This window comes from Carassius carassius, chromosome 45 (genome assembly GCF_963082965.1).
Source record: "Carassius carassius chromosome 45, fCarCar2.1, whole genome shotgun sequence".
Classification (NCBI taxonomy): Eukaryota; Metazoa; Chordata; class Actinopteri; order Cypriniformes; family Cyprinidae; genus Carassius; species Carassius carassius.
The window spans coordinates 18,638,015-18,663,086 of NC_081799.1; the positions used below are offsets into that span (position 1 = coordinate 18,638,015).

The 25,072-nt window shown below is 36.8% G+C and overlaps 1 protein-coding gene across 7 annotated transcripts; it reads left to right on the plus strand.

Annotated features, from left to right (window-relative positions):
* Positions 1-2,544: 2,544 nt before the first annotated feature.
* On the plus strand, positions 2,545-24,223 carry LOC132126935 (pleckstrin homology-like domain family B member 2). 7 transcript variants are annotated; one of them, XM_059538546.1, is made up of 19 exons: positions 2,582-2,687; positions 5,467-5,594; positions 6,184-6,300; positions 8,153-9,114; positions 10,453-10,785; positions 12,837-12,974; positions 15,462-15,599; positions 16,277-16,405; positions 16,729-16,884; positions 16,984-17,094; positions 17,741-17,830; positions 17,942-18,118; positions 18,221-18,320; positions 19,143-19,335; positions 19,914-20,004; positions 20,094-20,210; positions 21,106-21,325; positions 21,663-21,748; positions 21,872-24,223. In XM_059538546.1, the coding sequence occupies exons 3-19, from the start codon at positions 6,246-6,248 to the stop codon at positions 22,010-22,012; spliced, it is 3,237 nt and encodes a 1,078-aa protein (XP_059394529.1). In that variant the 5' UTR covers positions 2,582-2,687; positions 5,467-5,594; positions 6,184-6,245; the 3' UTR covers positions 22,013-24,223. The 7 variants fall into 7 exon arrangements, with proteins under 7 accessions (XP_059394528.1, XP_059394531.1, XP_059394532.1 ...); XM_059538545.1 differs by lacking the exon at positions 5,467-5,594 and having other exon boundaries at positions 2,545-2,687; XM_059538548.1 differs by lacking the exon at positions 5,467-5,594 and having other exon boundaries at positions 2,545-2,687; positions 19,146-19,335.
* The last annotated feature ends 849 nt before the right edge of the window (positions 24,224-25,072 follow it).

Here is a 25,072-nt window from a genome sequence, read left to right on the forward strand (position 1 = left end):
GTTCACCGTTATAAAGGGAGGTCAACTATTTGATGTGGTCATGTCTTATTTGGTCACTCAGCAGGTTCTGTGGATCTAACCTTGCTTGCTTACAGCCTCAAAGAGAAATCAAAACAAACGACAGCAATGAATGACTTCCTGTACAGCGATACCACTCAGGCCTGACACACCACAGGCATAACATCTCACCCACTTTCACTCTCTCTCTCTCTCTCTCCTTGTGCTTTGATTTTTTTTAGCATATGTTTAGCAGAGTCTATAAACAAACTCTCTTTTTCATTCCCTCTATCTCTGCCTCTCGTTTTATTCTTGTGTTTCTGATCCGAGTGATATGAGATCACACATTTCTGTGTGACTCCAGACTTCCAGAGAATGTTTCAGCATTTAATAGTTGATTGGTCACACACTCCTCCTCCTCGTCCTCCTCTCTCAATCTCTTATCCTCCTCGTCTGACTCTACTGCACAAGATTCTGGGACTGTGTCCTGAAGTAGTCATGTAAACATTTACAGTGCTTAGAGATGTCAGAAGATGTTGACAGGCATAAACAGATGGTGAGACTCAGAAGTTTTGCAATTCCCATGCATATTATACACATTAGAGTTATCTAGATAAAAACATTCCCATGATTACTTGCTATTTCATGCATCCCCTTCAGGCCAGTGTTGTGTCAGTACAGTAACATGTCTAATTAAAAAAAAAATTTTTTTTAATATATTTTAATATTTATATATTTTATTTCAGTTTTATTTCAATTATCAAAAGCAATTTAAATAGTTTTACTTAATAATAACAACAGTGCATTCATTGGGCTTGTAAAAACATTCCTTTTGGTTCACTCCTCGGCTTGCTGTTGTGCTTTCTGTTTGTTTTTTACCACTGTCTTCCTGGCTAACAAGTGAGAAAATGATACAAAACGGCATCTGTTATGTACCTAGTTTAATTGCATGAATATTCTGAATTTATGTTTATAATTGTGCATATTCGCAAGCCTTCATATGCTGCCTGAATATGGAAATATCTGTGTTTAAGTGTGTTGAAATGTGTAGCCGAGGTCTGGAAGTAATCAGAGTTGCCGGGCAGCACTCCAGCGCCCCCTCCCCATGATGCAACTGGAGTTCTGAGAGTGATGGAGAACAGAGTGCCCGCTGGGCGGCAGGGGGAGGGAACGTCTTTCCTTCTCTTCCCCCAACCCTCCTCCTAGCTGAACACTGTTACACTGAAGGGAATTTACAATGGAAAATATGCCAGTGCACTGTCTAGGTCACAGACTTAATGCAAGGTCAAGCAGAAGATTTGCAACCAGCGAAACTCACAAAAGCTTGTTTCGGATTGGCCAGAGAACATCCGCTCTGTACAGTAAAGTGATAGAAAAGTGTTCAAATAAGGGAAATTTTACTTTGAACTTTTTAAAAACTACTTCTGCCGAAGAACTTCAGAGTGCTTTAGTTATTATCTGAGAGTATGTTATAGCATTTTAAAAGCTAAGTCAATTGACAAGCTATGCAATTATTAGTAGTCAAAGGCAATTTTCTCAATATATTTTTTTTTTTGCACCCTCAGATTCCATATTTTCAAATAGTTGTATCTCGGCCAAATATTGTCCTATCCTAGTAAACCACACATCAATAGAAATTGGATTTATTCAGCTTTCAGATGATGTATAAATCTCATTTTTGAAAAAAAGACACTTAAGACTGGTCCAGGGTCACATATATTGTGTGTATTATATATAATTATATATACATATATGGTTTTTGAGCCATCTGTATGACCTAAATTACAGGGCACTTTCAGATGAAAAAGCTCATGGTTTGTTTTTACTTGATTTTCTTCAAACTTCATCAGAATAATGTCAAAACACGGCAGATGTAAAACTGTGAAGGGATTCTTGATATCTTAAAAACTGTTACCATGGCGACACACCAAACTAATATTTTCATTTTTTGAGGCACTTATGCTTAGATTTTCATGATACTCAACCCCCACATCAGTATTATTGATCGTTAGACAATGGCAAAAGCTCAGAAATGTAGTGCTCCATAGTGCTACCTTTTAAGTTAATTGACACTTGCTATGAACAATAGTGAAAATCTCGCTCTCCCCCCCCCCCCCCCCCTCTCTCTCTATATCTATACACACACACATATATACATACTTAAATTTTTTTAGCCATCTATATGACCTAAATTACAGGGCACGTTGAGATAAAAAAAAAAAACCTAATAGTGAGGATCCTAAAAAATCAAGTGATTTTGTTTTTCTTGGCTGGCAGATATGTAGGCCTATAGCTCGCAGTGAAAGGGTTGGTATGGTAATTGTTACCAGACCTTTAAGATATGTGTCATACATTACAGTAAGGAAACCGACAATTGAGTTAAAATAGAGGATGTGTGTTCAATCGGCCTGCTCTAGCTTGCAGGGTCTAACAGTCTCTGCGAGTCAGAAATGTTAAATGCATGTAAGTTTCCCATGACAATAACCACTATCAGTATTTGTTTTGAAATCTGTGAGTCACTCTGTGATCAGCAGTAATCTAGAGTTCCACTTAAGCGCGTCCCCGTGAGAGGGGGCGTGTCCGCGGACAGCGCTCAGCATCGCGTCTGTCCTCTTTGTCATGCTGAACTCTGAGGACTGAGCACGCATCCTCCTCCTCCTGAAACTTCATCAATGGGACACTAAATAAAGGTTAGTCTGTATTTCTTCAGCTGCATTTAGAGCTTTCTGAAAAGCGGCATTGATACGAGTTAGTTTGCATAGTTTCAGTTTGAGTTTTATTGGTGGGAAGTTAATTTGTGCTCCAGTTAGCCGGGCAGGGACTGACGTAGAGAGGTTATTGAGCTGTTTTTTGTTTATGTTCTGTAGTTAAGTAGTTTAAAGGCATGTTTATAGAACTTTAGACTGACAAACACGACGTGACGTCATTCAGTACTGTTTAAACAGAGTAGCGCGTGCGGTTGTTTGCTCTGCAGCACACGCGAACAGATTGTTGATATTTAACCCTCCTAATCCCGGTATATTAAAGCGATTATTGGTTAGTGCAGTAACTGTTATCATAGTGCTCTCCTCCCAACAAGTTCAAATGCGAGTTTCATGTAAATCCATATAGTTTGGCGAGTTAGAAATTAAAATGTATTTATTTTCACAAAGAATATTTTATTTATTAATGTTATATGGTTAATTTACATATAAACATCTTTAAACATTATTCATTTATTTTTGTTGTTTATGTTTTAATAAACTTTCTTTTCATTTACTTGTGTATCTAGCATTTCATTGTCCTTTTTTGATATTTAGATATTTTATATTTCTGTTTTCATTTATGGTCATGTTTTTTGTGTTTTATATTCATTGAATAAATCATGTAATCATCTTTAATGTTTTTCTTTTTCATTCTATATATTTATTTCTTTTGTGTTTTTTTAATACTTTTTATTAATGTACAACATATTTTATTAGTTTACAAAAATCTACTTTGTACCAAAACACAATAGTTACTGAAGTGAAAACTGATCATTTAGTTTTAACCATTAAAAAGAAAGAAACACAAACACAAAAAAAGATTCTTAAGGCTTCTTACAAAATTTGAATGATATCACCTATTATTCTATTATGGATTCACACAAGAATGTAATGAAATATATGAAAAATCATACTGACGAATATCATAATAACAGCGAATGACATGTCCTCCTCAATGTCTGTGGCGGTACTGTAATTATTAAACTATAGGAACTAGGCCTTAAAGCATTTGATGGAAACTATGGTTACAATTGTCATTTTTAAGGTCTGTTGAAGGAAAGAAGAGGTTCTTTTGGCAGAGAATTTAACTTATGCAGTTTTTATAGAGTTCTGCAGATAGCTAAAAAAATTACAATCTTTTGGCATGTACTTTTGGTTCTGTTTAAACAGGCTTTATATTTTTGGCAGGGGCTTTGTACTGAAAGTATGAGAAGTGCTGCAAATCATTAGACAGAGAATTAATGTGGTTTGTACAGGCCCAACTCAGAGCTGGAAATCCAGAGTTTAGTAAAACTTGCTCGCAGTCTTTTCCCAAAACCGTAAACTAAAGCAAGCTTTTAAACTTCAGAGAGCAGTGATTACACTACACATGATCCTGTTATGGAGACATATAGTATATAATTGTACACTCCTCCAGTCCAAGGCTGTGCTGATCAAATGATGTGCGTTAGGCCGAGAGGGAAGGGAGGGTTTCCATATGTTTGAGTTAGTGTCAGCCACTGATGGAGAGAGTGTGAGAGAGACGTCACAACAGACTCGTGAATTTGGCACCTTCTAGAGAGCCTAATAATCACATATCTTAACATTTCAGCTATTGTACCTCGTCACCTCATTCCACAGCATTGTTTCGATAACAATGAAACAACTGCCATGCATATTCACAGTTCACACAATTGTTAAAAGATGGAGCAAGATGGGGAAAATTCCCCGTGCTCTGCTTCTGTCTGGGTGAGACAATCGACCCTCGGTCTTTGTTGGTTTAGAGGAAAGCCAAAGCTTTCTCAGGTGGCTGGCGATGGTGGACTCACGGTGAAGGATTGTGTTGCCGACAGCGTAAAACGATCCCCCACTTCCTGCACAGACTCCTCATAGGCAGCCGCAAGCTGCTCAGTAGAGTCTGATGGGAGTTTGAGAGTTTACAGTGAGTTTCAGGAAAAGCCGGTGTGCTTACAGCATGTCTTTTACAAATATATTCCTTTACATTTGGTGTATTGTATGTAGAGATAGCATTTGTTTGGGGTAGTTTTGTTATGGAATGTTTTCTATTTTCCTTGTCTTTCACATACCATATACTTATTTTGGTTATATATAGGGCTACTCATTATTAAAAGAAACAAACCCTTAAACTAATTAGCATTTAACCACTTAAAAAAATTGGTGTTGGTGACATCACCATAAGGAGGTTTTGTCAGATAAAAAGAACAGTTGTGTAAAAATGAAAACGTGCTGAAACTTTACTCACCTTCTGGACATTCAAGATGTAGATGTGTTTGTTTCTTCATTGGAACAGATTTGGAGAAATTATGCATTAGACGACTTGCTCACAAAGGGATCAACTGCAGTGAATGGGTGCCGTCAGAATGGACGGCAAATAATATTCCTTAAGTAATCCACACCAGTCACTTGTGGTGCAAAAAGCTCTATGTTTGTATGAAACAAATCCATCATAAGGTGCAACTTTAAACCATTGCTTCTGGCTATAATCAATCAATAATAATCAATAAGCCAATAATCAATAAAAATGCTTCCTCCAGTGAAAAAGTACATTCGCTGTTATCCTCTTGCATCAAAATCCACTGACATATTCTATTTTCGCTTTTAAATGGTGTTTGATCTTTGCATATTTCTCTTGATTCAGAAAGCAGGATAGAGGACTCATATTTTGAAGTAACGATTAAAAGCTAGAAACACTTTAATAATGCATTTGTTTCTTTCAAACATGCAGCTATTCGCTTCACAAGATCTTAGATGATGGACTGGAGTTGTGTGGATTACTTGTGGGCGATTGTGATGATTTACCAGCTGTTTGGACTCTCATTCTGACGGCACCCATTCACTGTAGAGGATCCATTGGTGAGCAAGTGATGTAATGCTAAATCTGTTCTGATGAAGAAACAAACTCCTCTACATCTTGGATGGCCTAATGGAAACTATTCCTTTAAGCTCACTTCTGGAAGTAAAATCAGTTGTAAAAAACAGAAGAGAGGGGGAAAGAAAAGAAACAGAAAGGGAGAGAGAGGATGTGCCCCAGACTTAAGGGGAAAATCAGTCTTGTGGATTTAAGTCCTCTGAAAGACTCTGTGGACTTTGCTTCAGAAATAACTTCAAACTGTATCTGAAATCTGAGCTCTTTCTGGATCTGTTTTTTCACTTAATCAAGAGGCCGTCCTTCTCTTTCTTTGTCTTATTGAGATTTTCAATTCATTTCAAGATATGTACAGGAAAAGGGGTTTTATCTTCAAAATACCAAAGCTCTTTGTCATTTTACGTTACTTTATTTGGTCATAACTTTAATGCTACTAGTGAATGTGTGTCATACTTGTGTGCTTGAATGTCTTAGGTAATGATTTATTACTGCTTCATTTCCTTACCAGTGCCTTGGACTTGAGCACAATGTTTCTATGTTATAATGACTATGTGTGTGTGATGTGGTTCTCCTCAGGGTTCACTCTTTGTCTGGGTAAATCTTTTTTCCATTTCAACTACCCAGAGGAGGCTAATCACATGAACAACATGCTGCCAGAAAAGACTGCAGGACCCACACTGTCCGTCAGTACGGGTGAGTGACGTCTTTCTTTACCTACCCCCTGTTCGGCTCTTGATTTTGGATCCATTCTGCTGTATTTTCATAAACAGAGTGAATTGCTCGCAGCCTAATTGGTCCCCTCCATTATCATCCCGCAGACACACAGGAAGAGTGCAATTCAGTGCCATCTGTTCTGCTCTTCTGTGCTATTTTGTCTTTGTTTGCTAAACATGTAAATATGCTCATCAGTCTCAATCAGTGGTGTTTTCTTCTGTCCTTTAAACATTACCTGTAATTTTCCATGAATTGGGTACAAAAGGGGGCATAAAGGTCTTAAAAAGGTAGGTTTTTTAATGTCAGTGAAAGGAGTTCCTTTGACTTCTGATTGCTAACTTCAAATATCATACTAAATTTTAAAGAAAACCTTTTATTTTCTATTAATTTTATATGGGAATAAATAATGAAGTAATAAATATAAATAAATAAACATATACACACCCCATACATTAAAGAATGTTTTCAATGTATAGTTTACATTTTTAGATAAAGTCAGGTGAGACAGGCCAAAACCAAGATTGGAGGGAGGGTGGTGCTGACATTTCAGTTGTTTAAAACTAGCTATATCTTATGCTAGCTTAATTTTGTTACATAATGGTTTATGTGATGACTCTCACAACAAAAGCATGGGATTTTTTGCTCGCTGTTTTAAAGTCATGGGATCAAAAGTGTAATGCATTCATGAAAAGTGCCACCTCTACTTTTCTTCGTTTCTTTTTTCTCTTTCTCTCTTTCTCTGTGGGCTTTTTTGTTGGCTGCAAGACCTTGAGTTAATACAAACAGTCATCTTACCACCATGCAGCCGCAGCTGTACAAATGACTATGCTACCTTGTAAATAAATGACAACGTAAAATCCCATCCATATGGCTCCAGGTCAAGTACTTAGCTAAAATGATTTACAGCCCAAAACGTAGATAAACATTATGGAGTACAGGTGGTCCGCACGTATGTGTGTGTGTGTTCCCTGATGGAGACCAACACTGCTCCCACAAATCACACTCTGGTTACAGAGGAGTTCTGACTCGGTCCCTTTCCTCTGCTCCAGTGCCAGAAAGTACAAACTCATTCTGGCTTTGGTTCATCCAATTTTAGAAGACGCTTTTCCCTCTAAAACCCAAAGCATCCATATTTGTGTGGGCTGAGATTTGTATGAGAAAGCCTTTTTAGTTGTGTAGTCAGCACGTGACCCTTGAACTTAAGCAGAACCAAAGAATTAGCTGGCGCACATGTCAGATTTTTTTTCAAATGTCTGTTTATTTTGTGAAATTTTGTATTCTGTTTGTGCATGTGTCTATGGCAACCTGTGCAAACACTGAGCTTTTGTATTAGTACAAGAAGATCGCAATCGAGGGTTCGATTTTTTTATATGTTTCAGCTCTTGATTAGTTCAGGTTAAATGCATAACTGCTCTGTCATTTCCCCAAAGAAATTTAAATTTAAATTTGCACGCCTCCAGATGTTTCATTTGGCTTAGAAGGAACTTCCTTCATGCATTACCTTTCCACCATTAGATATCAGATTAATTTATCTCTAAAGACCTTGGATTTTAAACCTCAAATGTGTCATATCATGAGAAATCAAAAAATCTGTGGTGTTTCTGAGATTCCAAGTTGTTTGCCAACTCCAAGACTGAAATTTAAATAAATATTTGTTCAAAACCAGCTCTCAAATCTCATTGGTCATGGAATCACTGAGCAGATTTCGAAAGATTTGAGAGGTCACAAGATACACAACAACAAATGAAATCTGGCATGAGTCAAATTTAGTTCGACCCTAATTTGAATGTGCATAAGTGAATTACATAAATGAACTTTTTTCCTCCCCCAGATGCAACAAAGTTTCATTCAAATGGCAGTACATTGGTTGGATCCAGCATTCGTGGCACACGCTCCAAGGCGGAGCTTCAGGAGTTGATGGAGAGCTTGCAGCGCAGGAAGTCCGCTCTGGAGGCCAGCTTAAAGGCTACTGCAGATCGTGGTTACCTCACCTTGTCCCCACCTCCCAGTCCCCAGTCGGCATCATCCTATCTACAGGACCGTCCACCCCTTTCTATACGAGTCCCTTCTCCTTATACACCCTCCAGCAGCTTGAGCATGCCACCATCACCTCATCACTCAGAGCGGCCCATAAGTCCAGTCCCAACCCACACTCGCGCCCGACACCAATCGCAGGACAACTTGTTGCTTTGCCTCCCTTCGGAAGGGCGACATCCTAACACTGCCAACTCGCTTCTTTCTATGTGGAATGGCTCTTCTTCATCTTACATGACCGATGCTCATCTTTCATCTCGCCGTGGTCCAAGCGGGGCAGCCAGCATGCCCTCCAGTCCTCGCTTGGGGCGCAGGCTGATAGCAAGGGATGGGGAGTCCACCGTTGACCCATCGCTTCGCCAAAGGAAATACTCCACTGGCTCTCTAAATGGCCTGGGAGGACATAGTCTCTCTCTGCCCAGGTTGTTTCGAGGAGATGCCCCGGTGCTTTCTTTGCCACCCCGACGCACCACCAAACCACGCCGCAGCCTTCAATACTTGGAGAAGCCTCCAGATGTGACTGTGACAGCCAACATGACTAGCAGTTCTCGCCGGGCCAGCCTCTGTTCCGTAGGTTCTGCCCCATGTTTGGATCTAGGAGTAGGAGAAAGGCGGCTGTCGTTTGGTAAAGGTGGCCTGGGGCCTGGCATGGGGCCAAGGAGAGGCAGTATCAGTTCTCTCAGTGGAAAAGAAGAACTCAGAGATTATCATCAGAGACAAAGAGATGAGAGACTACGAGAACAGGAAGTGGAAAGATTGGTAAGAGGACCTTCAGTCACCCAGAGAAACCGTTACACTAATGCGTTTAAAGCAGTGAGTCAGTGAATCAAATTTTAGGCTCCATAATAATTATTATTATCTATTTATCTTTTTAGTTTTAAAATCATTTCAGTGTTGAAAAACACATCACATGATTTTGAAAAAATATCCAAGACTGAAATTTAAATAAATATTTGTTCAAAACCAGCTCTCAAATCTCATTGGTCATGGAACCACTGAGCAGATTTCGAAAGATTTGAGAGGTCACAAGATACACAACAACAAATGAAATCTGGCATGATTCAAAGTTAGTTCGACCCTAATTTGAATGTGCATAAGTGAATTACATAAATGAACTTTTTCCCCCCACAGATGTGTGTATATATATTGATATTTTTTATTTAGTTTTATCTGATATAAAATTGATATATACAATAAATTATAAATATATTAAAATATATTACAGATAATATTTTATTATTTCATGTTTATTTTTATTATATTATATTATATATCACTTTTGTGTCTTGAGTCACATTACAGCTTACTTTTTTACCTACAGCTCTATAAATTCATAAGTTCATAGAAAGCAATGATTAAGGGAGGTAACTTTGTTAGTATTATGAAATATTGTTTTGACTTTAATTCCTTATAATTCTAAGGCTTGAATTCAGCTCTTTGGGTCTCCGTTTACTTCCTTTGAGACAGTGGTGAGACATGAAAGTGTCTTAGATGCTTTGATCTGTGCCGTTTTCTTGGCTCAGAGCATTATAAGTGCGGTTCACTGGATTGTTCACACTCCTTCATGCGCTACAGACTTAACAAATTTTTATTCACAGCTAAACCAAAACCTTACATTTGTATGAACCAGCTGGTAAACACACTCTAAATTAGTTTTTGCTCTAGAAGGTCACATGATAACCGAGCTAAATCGGTGCATCTGTAGTCAAACCATCTGATCTGACCGCAATTGGAGTGTGCAGTGTATGTATGTGTCTTTGTTTGTGTGCAACTAAATGAGTTCAGTTCCACAAGGCCAAATCCCACAATGCACTGCTAAAGAGATAAAAAATCTAATCAATGTGTTTTATGTAAAATCTAATATTTTTTAAAGATTTACTCCAAACTATTGAGCCAGCCAGTTTTGTATATAATATTATGTTTTAGATACAATGCTGTCTAAACTCTGAGAGTAGTCGAAAATGCTTCTATTTTGCATTAAATCAGATTACAAAAGACATAAACAAAATCTTAAATATTAATTTTGCATCATAATGATTTTTTTTAAATCTGTCAGTGATTATTGTCAATGAATAACATTTTTTAATTCCACTCTAGGAACGTCAGCGTCTCGAGACTATCCTGTGCCTGTGCTCTGAGCTGGGCCGGTCTGAACTGTGCCGGATGGAGACCAACTCGGGTGTCTCAGCTGTATCGGACCTACAGAAGATCAACCGAGAGCTGGAGAAGCTGCAGGTGTCTGATGATGAATCAGTGTTCTCAGACTCTGCAGCAGTGTCTCTGGACAGCGGGTTTCTGGGTAAGGGTCGTGGAGAGATCCTGACCCAGAGACAGCGCAGACTCAGTGGACACAGGGAGACCAGGCCCCAGTCACCCACCACCAGCCTGCGGAGCTCAGTACCTTCACCCTCTCCACACCTCCGCAGCAAGGTGAGAATCTGTGCCATATCTTCATGTTCATATCTTCCTGAATGCTAAAAAGGACTTTTAATTTTCCAACCATGAAAGCTCCTTCACACCAAGAACTATAACAACAAAGATAATAATAACGCTAAATATATTAGCTTATTAGCACACCAATGCACAATATCATTCTGTTTATTATAAGTCCATGATGCAGTTTTGTCATCTGCCACTTTCATTGCTCGAGGTCTTTAAAGCAAGATGGATTCTGATTGGCTGTCAATGTTTTTATCATTCAATTGCTGGAAAAATGGTTTTAAAAGTAATTCCAACATTATTGTTCCTCTGTAGTCTGGATTCTGCTGTTCTTTTAAGCTAAGATCAATTTATATCAAACTATATCCTTATCATTATTGTTAAAGTTATCATACTTGTTGCGAACGGGTCTTTACTGATATAAACAGTGAATGTCCAGGTCATACTGTATTTCATCCCATTGTTGTATTTTTTGAATGATAATTATGTATATTATTCTCATTACTACATTCTTATTACTTTAATGTAAAATAAATAATTTATATATTATTGATTTATGTATTATTTGTATAAGGTATTTCCCATAATTTGTAGTATATGTTGTACCAAATTTAATGTATGCTGAATTAATAAAAAAAAACATTTTAATACAAAATGTAATACAAAAAGATTTAACACAAAAAATATAAAAAAATTAAAAAGCATGAATTGCCATAATTCTCTTTAATGTAAAAAAAAAAAAAAAAAATATATATATATATATATATATATATATATATATATATTGCATTCATCTTAGTATTTGTTGTACAGTTAGTAAATGCTCATTTTACAATTTTTTTTTATAGTAACTTCAGATTAGTAATTTCTTTATAAGATTCACACTACTATGTATTTCAGCTACAAATTACATAGTTATTTCTTGCCACAGTGACATTTGTTCTTACTATATATATATGTATTCAAATCTAAAGCAGTCTCCAGTTATGTACTCGATATCCCATATTGAATTAATGATGCAGTGGAAAGTATGTAGTCCTAAGGGATCTAAAGTATGCAAAACAGTTTGGGAATGCTGTGGAGTCTTTATACCTAACTGATATAGTCTGATTCTAAACAGCACTACACACTGAACTTTGACCTTTTAAAAACGCTAATCTCGCACTCTTTGCAGCGACACCAAAACAAGTTTTAAAACAGATTCTGTCTGTGTTTAAATTGCATAAGATGTCAACTCCAGTTTACGAGGGGATGGTGGACTCTGTGGAAGAAGTGTTTTTCCAAGGGATACTTATAATGACATAATGGTATGTTTGAGTTTAATAGACCTGCTCAGGAGGAAAAGGCAGTTATTGCTTCTCCTGCAATAGGAGAGGAACAGGAAATGACTCTATTCCCAGTGGATTTGCTATTCATATGTGTGCTCGAGACACAGATGACAGTAATTATTGGAAAGAAACACAGAAATGCAAGGAAAGAATGCAGATCTGCATATGGTTTCTCCTACGCTTATCCTCTCATTTCGAGCAATATTTTTTTATTAAACTCTGATGTGTCACTCATTTTGATATTGTTGGTGACAGTTTGCATTTAAACATATGCACAGGCCCATCCGCTGCTGGATATTTTTGGTAAATGTCAAATGCATGGAGATTAGACATAAGCCATTATCTTCATTGACTGTGGCAGCTCTGTAGTCTGGCATCTGTTGCTCAGCCACATTCCTCTGTGCTGTCACTGGAAACCTCGTGGCCTCAGAACCGGCCAAGTTTTATATCCATAAGGAGCTGTCATGAGGAGCTGGATATTCATTTTAGAGTTCAGTCTTATGTCATGTCTTAGTGACTGCATTTGTGAATGTAATCCATCTTCTCTACATTACATCGTCATGTATTTGTGATTATATGCTTGTGACTGTTAAATTAGTCAAGGAGAGGTGACGTGATTACTATATTAGACTAATGAATGATGCAGGAGTTCAGCTAAACTATGGTTTGAACAAACAAAATCATTTTTATTTTTTTCTTTCTGTTTCTTTTTAGCAGCTGTCTGAAGACATGCAGCTGAGACAGGAAGTGACACGTATTGAAGAGGAGAGGATTCAGGTGCTTAACAACATCGAGGAACTTGAACAGAAGATCAGAGATCTAGACACACAGATGGACGAGTCTATCAGAGAGGTGTGTGTGTGTGCTTTAAATGAGAAGTTGTATGTGTTTTTAAGTTTAGTAATCATTCCTGAAGCTCCAACAGTAGTGCGTGGCGCTAGCAACGCCAAGATCATGGGCCCAATTCCCAGAAATCACAAGCTGTTTCAATTAAAAGCATCTGAGAAATGCATTAATGTAAAAGTCTTCATGTCTGCCAGTAAATAACTCTTACAGATGGACTCGCTAGACTTTTATACTTTTATTCTACAGTGTTATTTTAGTATTAAAGGAACACTCCACTATTTTCCAACTCCCCTAGAGTTAAACATTTGAGTTTTACTGTTTTTGAATCCATTCAGCCGATCTCTGGGTCCAGCGGTAGCACTTTTAGCTTAAAGGGTTAGTTCACCCAGATAGCAAATTTATGTAATTAATAACTTACCCTGATGTTGTTTCAAACCCGTAAGACCTCCGTTTATCTTTGGAACACAGTTTATAATATTTTAGATTTAGTCCGAGAGCTCTCAGTCCCTCCATTGAAACTGTGTGTACGGTATACTGTCCATGTCCAGAAAGGTAAGAAAAACATCATCAAAGTAGTCCATGTGAAACCAGAGGGTCGGTTAGAATTTTGAAGCATCGAAAATACATTTTGGTCCAAAAATAGCAAAAACGACGACTTTATTCAGCATTGTCTTCTCTTCCATGTCTGTTGTGTGAGAGAGTTAGAAACAAAGCAGTCTGGATATCCGGTTCGCAAACGAATCATTCAGTTCACCAAATCGAACTGAATCGTTTTAAATGGTTCGCATCTCTAATACACATTAATCCACAAATGACTTAAGCTGTTAACTTTTTAATGTGGCTGACACTCCCTCTGAGTTCAAACAAACCAATATCCCGGAGTAATGCATGCACTCAAACAGTACACTGACTGAACTGCTGTGAAGAGAGAACTAAAGATGACCACCGAGCCGAGTCAGATAATGAACGAAATATTGACTCGTTTACGAGTGAAGAACCGGTTGCATCGGTTTTCGGATCACCAGTAGTTCTTTCGCAGAGTTCGATTCAATAAACCTGTTGAAGAAAACAGTACACCGGTTCTTTAGCGCTCAACGTAATGGCGTCATTGGCGATGATTGCCCTTGATTCAAGCCTTCGGTTTACCCGCGCTCATAACACTAGCACAGAATCAGTTCAGAATCAATCACCAAAAGAATCAGTTCAGTTCAGACGCCCTGTGTGTCGGTCTGCTTCACGCTGAATCACACATGCGCAGTATCATCAGCTCCTCGATTCACGAATTGGACACGTCTGACAGAAAGTCTTTCGTTCATTATCTGGCTTGGCTTGGTGTTCATCTTCAGTTCTCTCTTCACAGCAGTTCAGTCAGTGTACTGTTTGATTGCATGCATTACTCCGGGATATTGGTTTGTTTGAACTCAGAGGGAGTGTCAGCCACATTAAAAAAGTTAACAGCTTAAGTAATTTGTGGATTAATGCGTATTAGAGATGCGAACCGTTTAAAACGATTCAGTTCGATTTGGTGAACTGAATGATTTGTTCGCGAACCGGATATCCAGACTGCTTTGATTTGAACTCTCTCACAACAGACACGGAAGAGAAGACAATGCTGAATAAAGTCGTAGTTTTTGCTATTTATGGACCAAAATGTATTTTCGATGCTTCAAAAAATTCTAACTGACCCTCTGATGTCACATGGACTACTTTGATGATGTTTTTCTTACCTTTCTGGACATGGACAGTATACCGTACACACAGTTTCAATGGAGGGACTGAGAGCTCTCGGACTAAATCTAAAATATCCTAAACTGTGTTCCAAAGATAAACGGAGGTCTTACGGCTTTGAAACAACATGAGGGTAAGTTATTAATTACATAAATTTGCTATCTGGGTGAACTAACCCTTTAACTTAGCATAGATCATTGAATCTGATTAGACTGTTAGCATCTCACCCAAAATTAACCAAAAGAGTTTTTATATTTTTCCTATTTAAAACTTGACTCTTCTGTAGTTACATCGTGTACTAAGACTGACGGAAAATAAAAGGTTGCAATTTTCTAGGCCGATATGCCTAGGAATTATACTCTCATTCCGACGTCATAATCAAGGAACTTTGCTGCCGTACCATGGATGCCGAGTGATGTTACACAGCGCCTGAAAATACTCCCCAGCTAGTTTGTGTAGTTGCATTAAAAATGGTAAAACTCAACTGACCTATTTTTAAAAATTGTGTAGTGTTCCTTAAATTATGTACTTCTATAGACTTTTTTATGTTTTGAATAAGCTTTTATTTTTATATTGTCAGTTTTATTTGAATTTAAGTAGTTTTTGTTATTTTTTTTCTTTATAGCTTTTCAGTTTCAGTCATTTTAGTACTTCATCTTAAACTTAATTGACAACTCTTTCAATTACCAAAACATATTTTTTACTGCTTTAAGTTCTAGTTGTGCAGTGAAGCTTAAGTCAATAAACATTTCAATCTGTCATTAGATGGAGGTGGAGAGAGCTCTTTTAGACGGGGAGCAGGAGGCAGAAGTGGCTCAGCTGCAGAGCGATAAAGAAATGCTGGAGCAGCTCAACGAAAAAATGGCCAACATGGAGAAAAATGCTAAAAAAAATCAAACTCAGGTAAACATCTTGTGGCAAAGTAAGTTGTACAGCTTGAAATGATTCAATATAGTATATCAGAGCTACAGGACAAAGATTTTTTTTTTCCAAAAAGAAAATAAAACAAGAGGGTATTCAAAATCATGAGAAATCATGATTTATGTGCAAGTTTGCACTTAATACTTCACCCTAAAATACAAATTTTACTTTAGGATGTAGATGAGTTCTTTCTTCATCTGAACAGATTTGGAGAAATGTAGCATTACATAATTTGCTCATCAATAGATTCTCTGCAGTGAATAAGAACCGTCAGAATGAGACACCACGATAATTCACAAGTAATCCACATGTCTCCTGCCCATCTTATGAGGCAAAAAAGCTGAAAATCCACTGGTGAGCAAATTATAAAATGCAAAATTTCTCCAAATCTGTTATGATGAAAAACAAACAGTTCTAGATCTTGAATGGCCTGAGGTGAGTACATTCAAATTTTCAAGTTATCTATTTCTTGATAAATTAGACAGAGGAAAGCTTGTACTTTGTTATTAAAAGCATACACTGACGTCGCATCTACCTACCATTTTTCCAGTTTTCCTTGCTCTAACCCAAACTTGCTCTTTCTCTATTTCTTTGTCCGTCCTATTTGTGCCCATCTCACCACTGTGTGCTCTTGTATGTGTGCGTCATCCGTACGGTAGGACAAAGCCCTGTTGGAGGCAGAGAGAGTTAAAGTAGAGAGGCTAGCTGAGCTGATCTCAGAGCAGAAGACCCAGTTGGACACCTGTCCTGAAGCACTGAAGGAGCAGCTCCAGAATCAGCTATCCAGGGTCAGTCAGTTACCGTGGTCTCCCTCATACCTGCGCCCACCAACTATCCTGCTGTCTGTCTCTCACAAACACTTCCTGATGTCTTATTTCCTCTCTGCAACAGCTCTGGAAATACCTTGTGTTCTTGTTGGTAGGCCTTTCTTCTCTGTGTCTTTTAACATACTAAAGTGTCCTGAGAATTTGACCTTTTGTCTCTTTTCTGTTTAGCACAATCTTGTTGAGTTATCTCAGATTTTTCAGTTTAGTTTAGTTTGGAGTTGCACCATGATGTAAAAAATGCAATCTATTGACTCGTGCTCAGTGTTCTTGGCTTTTTTGCGTAGGACACGGAAGCTTTGGAAGCAGAAACGAAGCGTTTTGAAGATCTGGAGTTTCAGCAGCTGGAAAAAGAGAGCCGTCAAGATGAAGAGAAGGAGACACAGACGCAGCAACTCCTCAGAGAGATTGCAGAATATCAGAGATCTGTTGTCACTCGCAAGGTGTGTAGAGGATTTTAATTGTGGAGTGTTTGTGTGTGGACGAAGAGCTTTTTAGAATCCTATTTTTCCTTCTGCACATAAAAACTGCATCCATTAAAGGAGCGGCTACTAACCCTGAAGAAGCAGTCGACCCAGATTACCCAGCAGGCACAGCGGGAAAAGGAGAACTTTTTTAAGGAGAAGAGCAACCTCATTTATATGCTCCAAAGGGTGAATATGTTTACACAGAATGTGTTTATATGAGTATAATATATCCATACATAAACATACAGTGCCTGTGAGAAGTATTTGGACTCTTCGTCCACATTTAAACTGTATACCAATTTTCAGTGATCAACTTTTTTTTAATTTTTTAAAATATATACATCAGTAGCGTACATATTTTTGCACATAAAATAAAATACCAGCACTGAACACAAATTACATACAACTGGCAAAGCCTATATTAATCTAAATAAATGGATTAATTAATTTCATTGCATATCAAACCAAGAAGTTGCAAACAAACAATAAGAAAGTATGTTTCTCTGACTTCTCCATTTAATTATTTTTTATTTATTTATTTAAAGATATTTTTTCAACTACTTTCAACTATGAACTTGACTGTTTTTCAGTAGATGTAAATCATTTCCTTTAAGATATCATCATGGACACATTCCACTTAACTAAAAATGGCACAGTATGTATAAAATGTACATTTTTGAAATTTGTATAAACGTCTTCTTAATATGAAATGTTTTGCTTGAACATTGTGCTCGTACTACCTTTCTTTAGAGTAAATGACATAATATCCATACATAATGTGTAAAGATCAATTTGTTAATTTCTGAATGGTCTCCTAATAATTTATTTTCAGGAACGGGAAAACCTTGCATCTCTGGAAAGGAAGTACTCTGAACTGACAGGTGGTCAAGCCTTTTCTCTCAACCCTGTGTCCATGAAGGAGGTAACACAAACCATTTCTATGAGTAAAGAAACTAAGCTCAGTTGTGACGAGGAAGGATATTCAATCAATATTGAAAGACTTTTATTTTACCTGTCTCTTTGAATGTTCCAGCACTTTCGCACTCTGGAGGAGAGGAGGCGGAGCAATGGCAGTAAAGAGGGCGGAGTTCTGCTGAGTGACGGCGGAATGTCCCGTAAAAGAGAGAGGCTGAGCTCCGGAACCTTAAACTCTCCCCTTAATCACAGTCTGTCTCCCAAGGTCAGACAACAGATACGGCACATAGGAAAAGTATTTGACACCATCTTAAAAAAATCGATTGAAATTTAACATTTCAGCATGGATTGTTTTGTTAAGTGGAAGAGAGGTTTAAACAGTCTCTTAATCCTCTAGCCCCATATGCCACTGTCTCAAAGCTCTAGCTGTGGAAGTGTACTCCCCCGCACTCTGTCTGTCACCTCCCGTGACCTGGACACCCGCCGCCTGCTCAAGGGTAACCTACGACACTGACAAGTCATATCTCTGAAATCTATTAAGTATATTTGTATAAGTTAAACATATGCAAATAAATAATATGTATTATATAAATAATAATACACTTCACTTCAATACACTTAGTGATGTATAACTATTTTTGCCTGTTATTTGTATTGTATGTATATAAATATTGTATTATTTTGATTTACATAAATTTTCTTTTTTTATGTTCTTTGAATTTATATTGTTGCTATTTGACTGTTTTGCGATTATTCATTGAAATGTCAATGTTTTCAATCATTTTTATAAAACGAAATGTATATTCATTATAATCTAATTCAATTTATAAATATATAGTAACCTTTTTTTATTGTTTAGATATAAACTAATCTAAATTTCTATAAGACTTTGAAAACTAGAAATTTCATAATATTATAAATATAATACAAATATCTCAATATATTGATAGAATACAACTTATTCCTTCATGGTACTTTATAAACATCAGTAATACTTCAAATCATGCAGTGTAACACCCTAGCAATCACTTAGAAACTAAATATAATGTTGGCTGATATATGTATACACTACCAGAGAAAAGTTTTGTATAATTTAAGATTGGTAAAATATTTTGTTACCCAAGGCTGCATTTATTTGAACAAAAATGCAGTAAAAAACGTAATATTGTGAAATATTATTACAATTTAATACAACTGTTTTCTGTTTGAATTTATTTATAAAGTGTAATTTATTCCTGTGAGGACAGCTGGTTTTTAGCAGCCTTTTCTGCAGTATTCAGTCCTTCAGAAATGATTTTTTTCCCCCTTTGTTCATGGAGTAGGCCAGCTGTTTTTGAACGACGAGAGGCAGAGAATGAGTGAGATGTCAAATAGGACAGTTTCAGAGACCAACGTCTTTCTGGAGCCATTCCACTACATGGATAATGGACACAACTTTGACACAATGAGTGTTGACAGTACCGAAAGCCTAGAGACCAGCATTTCGGCCTGTTCACCGGACAACATCTCAAGGTGAGACCAGGACTTTGTTCCAGATCAGGACAGGTCTGTTCTAACAATTCAAAGTTTTTATTTTGCATTTAGTTTTTATGCATTTATCTTGTCCATTTTATAGATATTCTCTGGAAAGCTAAAATGTTTTTTTTTTGTAGAATAAGAAAAGGATTTAAAGCATAGTAAACAGTAACGTCCACTTTAAAGGCAGCTTTATAAACACACTTAATCATGATAGTGTTGCCATTCAAATTGTGTGTAGTGAGTAAGAAGTGTGTGTATCTCTATTGACTGCATAAATGTATTTATTACTGTTTATAAAGATGCTGTATAGACGGAAGTCTGCCTTTAAGTATCCTAGATATACACACGTCCTGCCTGGGGAATTTTTATTGCATTCCAAGGTCGCTCCAAGGAGCTGAAGCTTAAGATGCTCTGGGACACATTGCCAGATGAGGTCGAGGGTTTTAAACCTCTGGTTTTATTGGACAATATATTATTTTAATATGAAATTCACTACTGAAATCTTATTAAGACCTGAAAATCATCAGTGTAAAACACGCTGTCTAACAAAAGTGTGTGTGTGGTCTGTACAGCGCCAGCACAGCTAATATGGCGAAGATAGAGGAGATGGAGCGCATGCTAAGAGAAGCTCAAGCTGAGAAGAACAGGCTGCTGGAGCACAGGGTACATCCGTTTCTCTCAATCTGCACGCTTCTTACAAAGATACCAATATACAGATGCTTGAAAACCGAACTTTTCTTTCTTCTCTGCAGGAGCGAGAGATGGAGTTGCGCAGGCAGGCTCTTGAAGATGAGAGGAGAAGGAGGGAGGAATTGGAGAGGAGACTGCAGGAAGAGACAAACCGACGACAGAAACTAGTGGAGAGAGAGGTGAAGCTCCGGGAAGTGAAAGAGAGAGAACAGAGAGAGACAGAGACAAGAAAAGTGGAGCAGAGGGAGATTCATCTTAAAGCATTTCATGCAATTTTAAACTCTATTTATGGAAGCACAGATTTAGACAAACATTTTTAATAATCAATAAACAATAATAAATGCAAATAGATATTCTAATATAACAATTTGCAAAAATGTCTAATATTTGTTCTTCTAAGCTTTTTTTAGTACCAGATATATTTGTTTTTATATATGTTTTTTTTTAAAGCAGCTAAATCTGTTTGTTTTTTATGTCATGAGACACAGCCAGGATCCAAAATTAACTTTTTGCCATGTCATCACTGTTAGATGATTATTAGAAGTTATATAATATATATATATAAATATATATAAAAATATATATATAAATTTATATATAAAATGTATTTTTATATTTTTTACAGACAAGTGCCTGTATTTTGCATTATAACTGTTAAGATTTTTTTGTAATCGATATTTATAGATTATATTTTTAGCAGAAAAAGTTTAATATCCTGTAAAACGCCATAAATCAAATATTATTTAGTAGTAGTAGTAGTTATAATAATAATAACACTTATTCAGATAAAACAAACAAAAACAGCTTAACAAAATCTAAAAGAGAACAAAAGCAAAAAAACATCAATCACACGTTAAAACCTCATGGCCGATTATTTTAATTTGATCAGTAAACCGTCTATAAATATGTGTGGCTGATAAATCATTCCATCTCTGCATCTGATCTAATATGTAACATTTTTAACATATAATGTAGCTAGTCAAGCGGATTTCTTCTGTCACTTTTTACAAACGTGCATGCATGTATTTACACAGAAACACTCATTAATTAAATTTTTGCTGTTTGTGTGTCTAGTCTCGTCCTTTGACACGATACCTCCCGGTGAGAAAGGATGACTTTGACCTGAGAGGTCACATCGAGGCAGCGGGTCACCATCCTGAAACTTGTTTTCACCTGGCCATCACAGAGAAGACCTGCAGGGGGTTCTTGGTCAAAATGGGTGGGAAAATCAAAACCTGGAAGAAGCGCTGGTTCGTCTTTGACCGCAATCGAAGGACGCTAGCATATTATTCTGGTAATTACACTGAATATTTAGTAAAGCCTATCAAGCTTTATCAACCATGTCTGTTGCATTTATTTATTGCAATACCTCTAAATGAAACAGTGAAATGCAAACTTGAATTATAAACTAAATAAGTCTTATTACTAAGCAATTCCAAATAAATTTGCCATGAAACTGGTTTATACCACAAGGGGGCAAAACTGAGCTGTGCCCTTCACAAACGCCACAGGCTACGTCCAGCACTATCCTGCAAATCAAACCAAATTATTCTGTATAAACAATACAGCTTAATAAAGGTTCAACCACATGCTCTTTTAAAAGATAAAAACATGGTTTTATTTTTCTCCAGATAAACATGAGACCAAAATGAAGGGTGTTATCTACTTCCAAGCTATTGAGGAAGTGTATTACGACCACCTAAAGAACGCACACAAGGTGGGCTGCAGTCTACTGCATACATACTATTAATAGCTATACTGATTTTATGAAAAGGGTGAAAAATGTTAATCAGTATTTTCCTAAAGTTAATCTTTTTTATCAACACTTTTATTCTGTCAGAGCCCAAACCCCTCTCTGACGTTTAGCGTGAAGACACATGACCGGGTTTATTACATGGTGGCTCCTTCCCCAGAGGCCATGAGAATCTGGATGGATGTTATCGTCACGGGATCGGAGGGATGTACGCATTTCCTGGTGTGACATTTAACAAGCCCAAAGTGACCTTCGCACTTCAGCTCGGCCTGCTGAAAGGGTCCTCATTTCTGAAGAGGGTACATTTCTTTGATTCTCTTTTATTAGTAGTGAGGGTGGCGTGAGTGTCGACTGTACGTTTTACAGACATCCATGACCTAGTTTGGAAAAACTGGTGCTTTACCCACTGCGTCCTGTCTTGAGTTTACAGAGGCAGCTTTAAGACTTCAGAGGTATCAACTCTTGAATTTTTCATCCTGTTTTTTTTTTCAGTTCCGGGGTGAGACTTAGAACAGCTGTAAATATGAAATCACTCACCATTTTTACAAATGTGCCAACTTATAATGAAGCTGGATATACCTCAAAGATTAACCAAACACCAAAAGCAAACTGTTCCTGGAGTGCTATACAGACATCAGGGTATCGTTCAGTACTTTTTTTTTTTTTTTAAATGACCCTTGTATCTCTGTACACTTTGTATTATTCCCTCATTTACCAAGTGCCTTACATTACATCTGATGAGAATAACTATATATTTAGCTATAAGAACAGACTGTGGTTATTATAAGTGTTATTTTGTATCGACCAATTGTGCCTCCCTGATGCTCAGGAACTTTCCAGAAGGAAGAATTTAGCACCAAAGACGAGCTGAATTTGTGTTTCAGCATGATATGAATGTAGTAACTTGACACCAATCACTTAAGGTGCCATCTTTAATAGACAAGGCTCTTGATGATTTAGCACAAATGCATATTTTCATAAGATTTTAGATTAGAATCATTGATTTCTTGATTGTGTGTTGTACTGCAATTGACCAGCAGAGGGTTTTATCTTTCAATGATATTGAAATGATTACAGAATTTATTCACTGCAACAATTTCATTTGACCCTTAAGTTGAAATTTGAGATGTTAAAAGTTTAGTTTTATTCCCGCTGAACAAATCTATATGCATGTCTGAACTTTTTGATGTCATTTTTGTTATGTAAGAATCGTTATATTTTCATTTATAATAATAATAATACAGTAATTATATGAATATTGATGTCAGGATGTCAAAAAAATGAACACAGGTGCTATCTGACAGCAAAACGTTGTCTAGTTCAGTGGTTCTCAAGCAGTGTTGGGCTAGTTACTCAAAAAAATTCATATTGCTCATTACTAGTAACTCCTTTCAAAAGAAATATTATTACATTAGCAGGTAGAACCAACCAAACACTTTGAGATTCGCAGTAGACAAAGTCAAAGCACTACTACACAATTTACATGTAACATTAATGTTTGTTTCTATTCTTACTCCCTTCAAAATGATAATAATGGCTATATGATGTGGGCTTCTCTATCTTCTGACAAAGCTAGCTTGCTGCATTGGTGACATCACATGCACACACGCAAGACAATGATTATTAAAATTAACAGGGTTGATTGAATTTTTGAATTTCAAATCATTCGATTGTGACAAAAGTAACTAGCTATTGTAACTAGTAACTAGCCATTTTTTGGATGGTAACTGTAATATTATTACTTAAATTTTATTAGTAATTAGTTACACTAATAGTTACTAGTAAAAGTATTATTACTGCAATGTGTTACTAGTAACTAGTTACTGCCCAACACTGTTCTCAAGTGCTTTTGCTTCAGGAACCAGATTTTCAGACACGCAGATTTTGACGTCAATAACATGATATGGGATGTGTTTTTTCATAAACTTTTTTATTTTACCATCCAAATGATGTACTGTTTTAAGGGTAATTGCAAATAATTTGCATTGCTTTTCCCATGCCTTCATACCAGTTAAGAACCACTGATCTTTGAAGACCAAATTGTCTTCATCATTCTTGTTTTCATTTAGTCTCATTTAAATCACGGCATCGTTTCTGGCAAACACTTACATTTTCGCCAACAATTTAGGCTGTGAAATGAATTACTTTTAGTTTGCCAGCCAGTAGATCAATGCTGATGTGCACTTTGCGACTAAACCATTTTTAGCTATTCTTTTTCCGATTTCATTCAGTAAACAAAACAGTACACTACAGGATAAGCACAGCAAAGCATTATATAGATCAAAGTACTTATTTAAAATATATCTTTTATATTTTGTGTTTATCAGTATTTTCTTAAAACCATTCAGTGTTTTTTAAATAAAAGCAATATTCTTATTGTAAGCATGTTTTGAGATCATTAAAAATGTGAACCATAATAAAATCATATGTATGAGTAAAGCATATGCATTTTTTCAGTTGTCTGTATTGTGAAAATTATGACTGATTGTTGGTTTTCAATGTTTAGCTGAATGTTTGTTTATATTTATTCTTTGTGATGAATAGCTGTAGAACATGGCTGCAAAATGAGACATGCAGGCCCTGAAACATGAACACCTTTCGCTCGCACCCTCTCACCTCCCATCCACCCAAAAACAAGAGTGATTCAATTAATACATTTCAGCCGGTATGTTCAATACAGTCCATCTGTCGCATATACTACCACATGCTACATGCTATGTTCATTTTGGACGGATAAATTGTATTACATGTGTAATGTGAGAGTCCATTTTAGCACTCCTTGCCTCCTCACCACACCCCTCCTCTTCGTGGTCCCCCATTGGCTGACCTATTGAGGTTGCCATAGCAACATTTTTTTCTTCTTCCAGTGGATAATTAGCCAAACATCTCCTAACAGAGAACATCTTTTCACCGGGGGTGTTTATATACACCGATAGGGAATAAGACACAAGCGTTCTGTTGTCATGACCTGTTTTAAACTATCAGGAGAGTTTATGACAATCCATTTTGATCATAATGGTGCATTTGTTCTGAAGAAGTAACATAAGCCCAAGGGTATTTAATATCAAGAAACCTTTTTTCCGAGTTTCATGCTTCAAAACAAATCTCACAAAGACATGATGGTGTTAAGCTCATGTTTGGAAGCACATCAACTAAAAGCATATTCAGATGATATTAAATCACTTTTTAATCCTATTCGTTGTGACCTCATCTGCTGCATTAAACAGTTGTGTTTGTCTGCACGTGTAATTGTGAATATGGCTAGCAAGTCCGCCATCATTTAATGCC

What these genes read in the sequence shown, in the direction of transcription:
- LOC132126935 (XM_059538545.1), top strand. Translation starts at nt 6,246, where the DNA reads ATGAACAACATGCTGCCAGAAAAGACTGCAGGACCCACACTGTCCGTC. An exon ending in AACAGGAAGTGGAAAGATTG is followed by an intron (nt 9,115 to 10,452) that starts GTAAGAGGACCT and finishes ATTCCACTCTAG; the next exon opens with GAACGTCAGCGTCTCGAGAC. An exon ending in CACCCGCCGCCTGCTCAAGG is followed by an intron (nt 18,321 to 19,142) that starts GTAACCTACGAC and finishes TTGTTCATGGAG; the next exon opens with TAGGCCAGCTGTTTTTGAAC.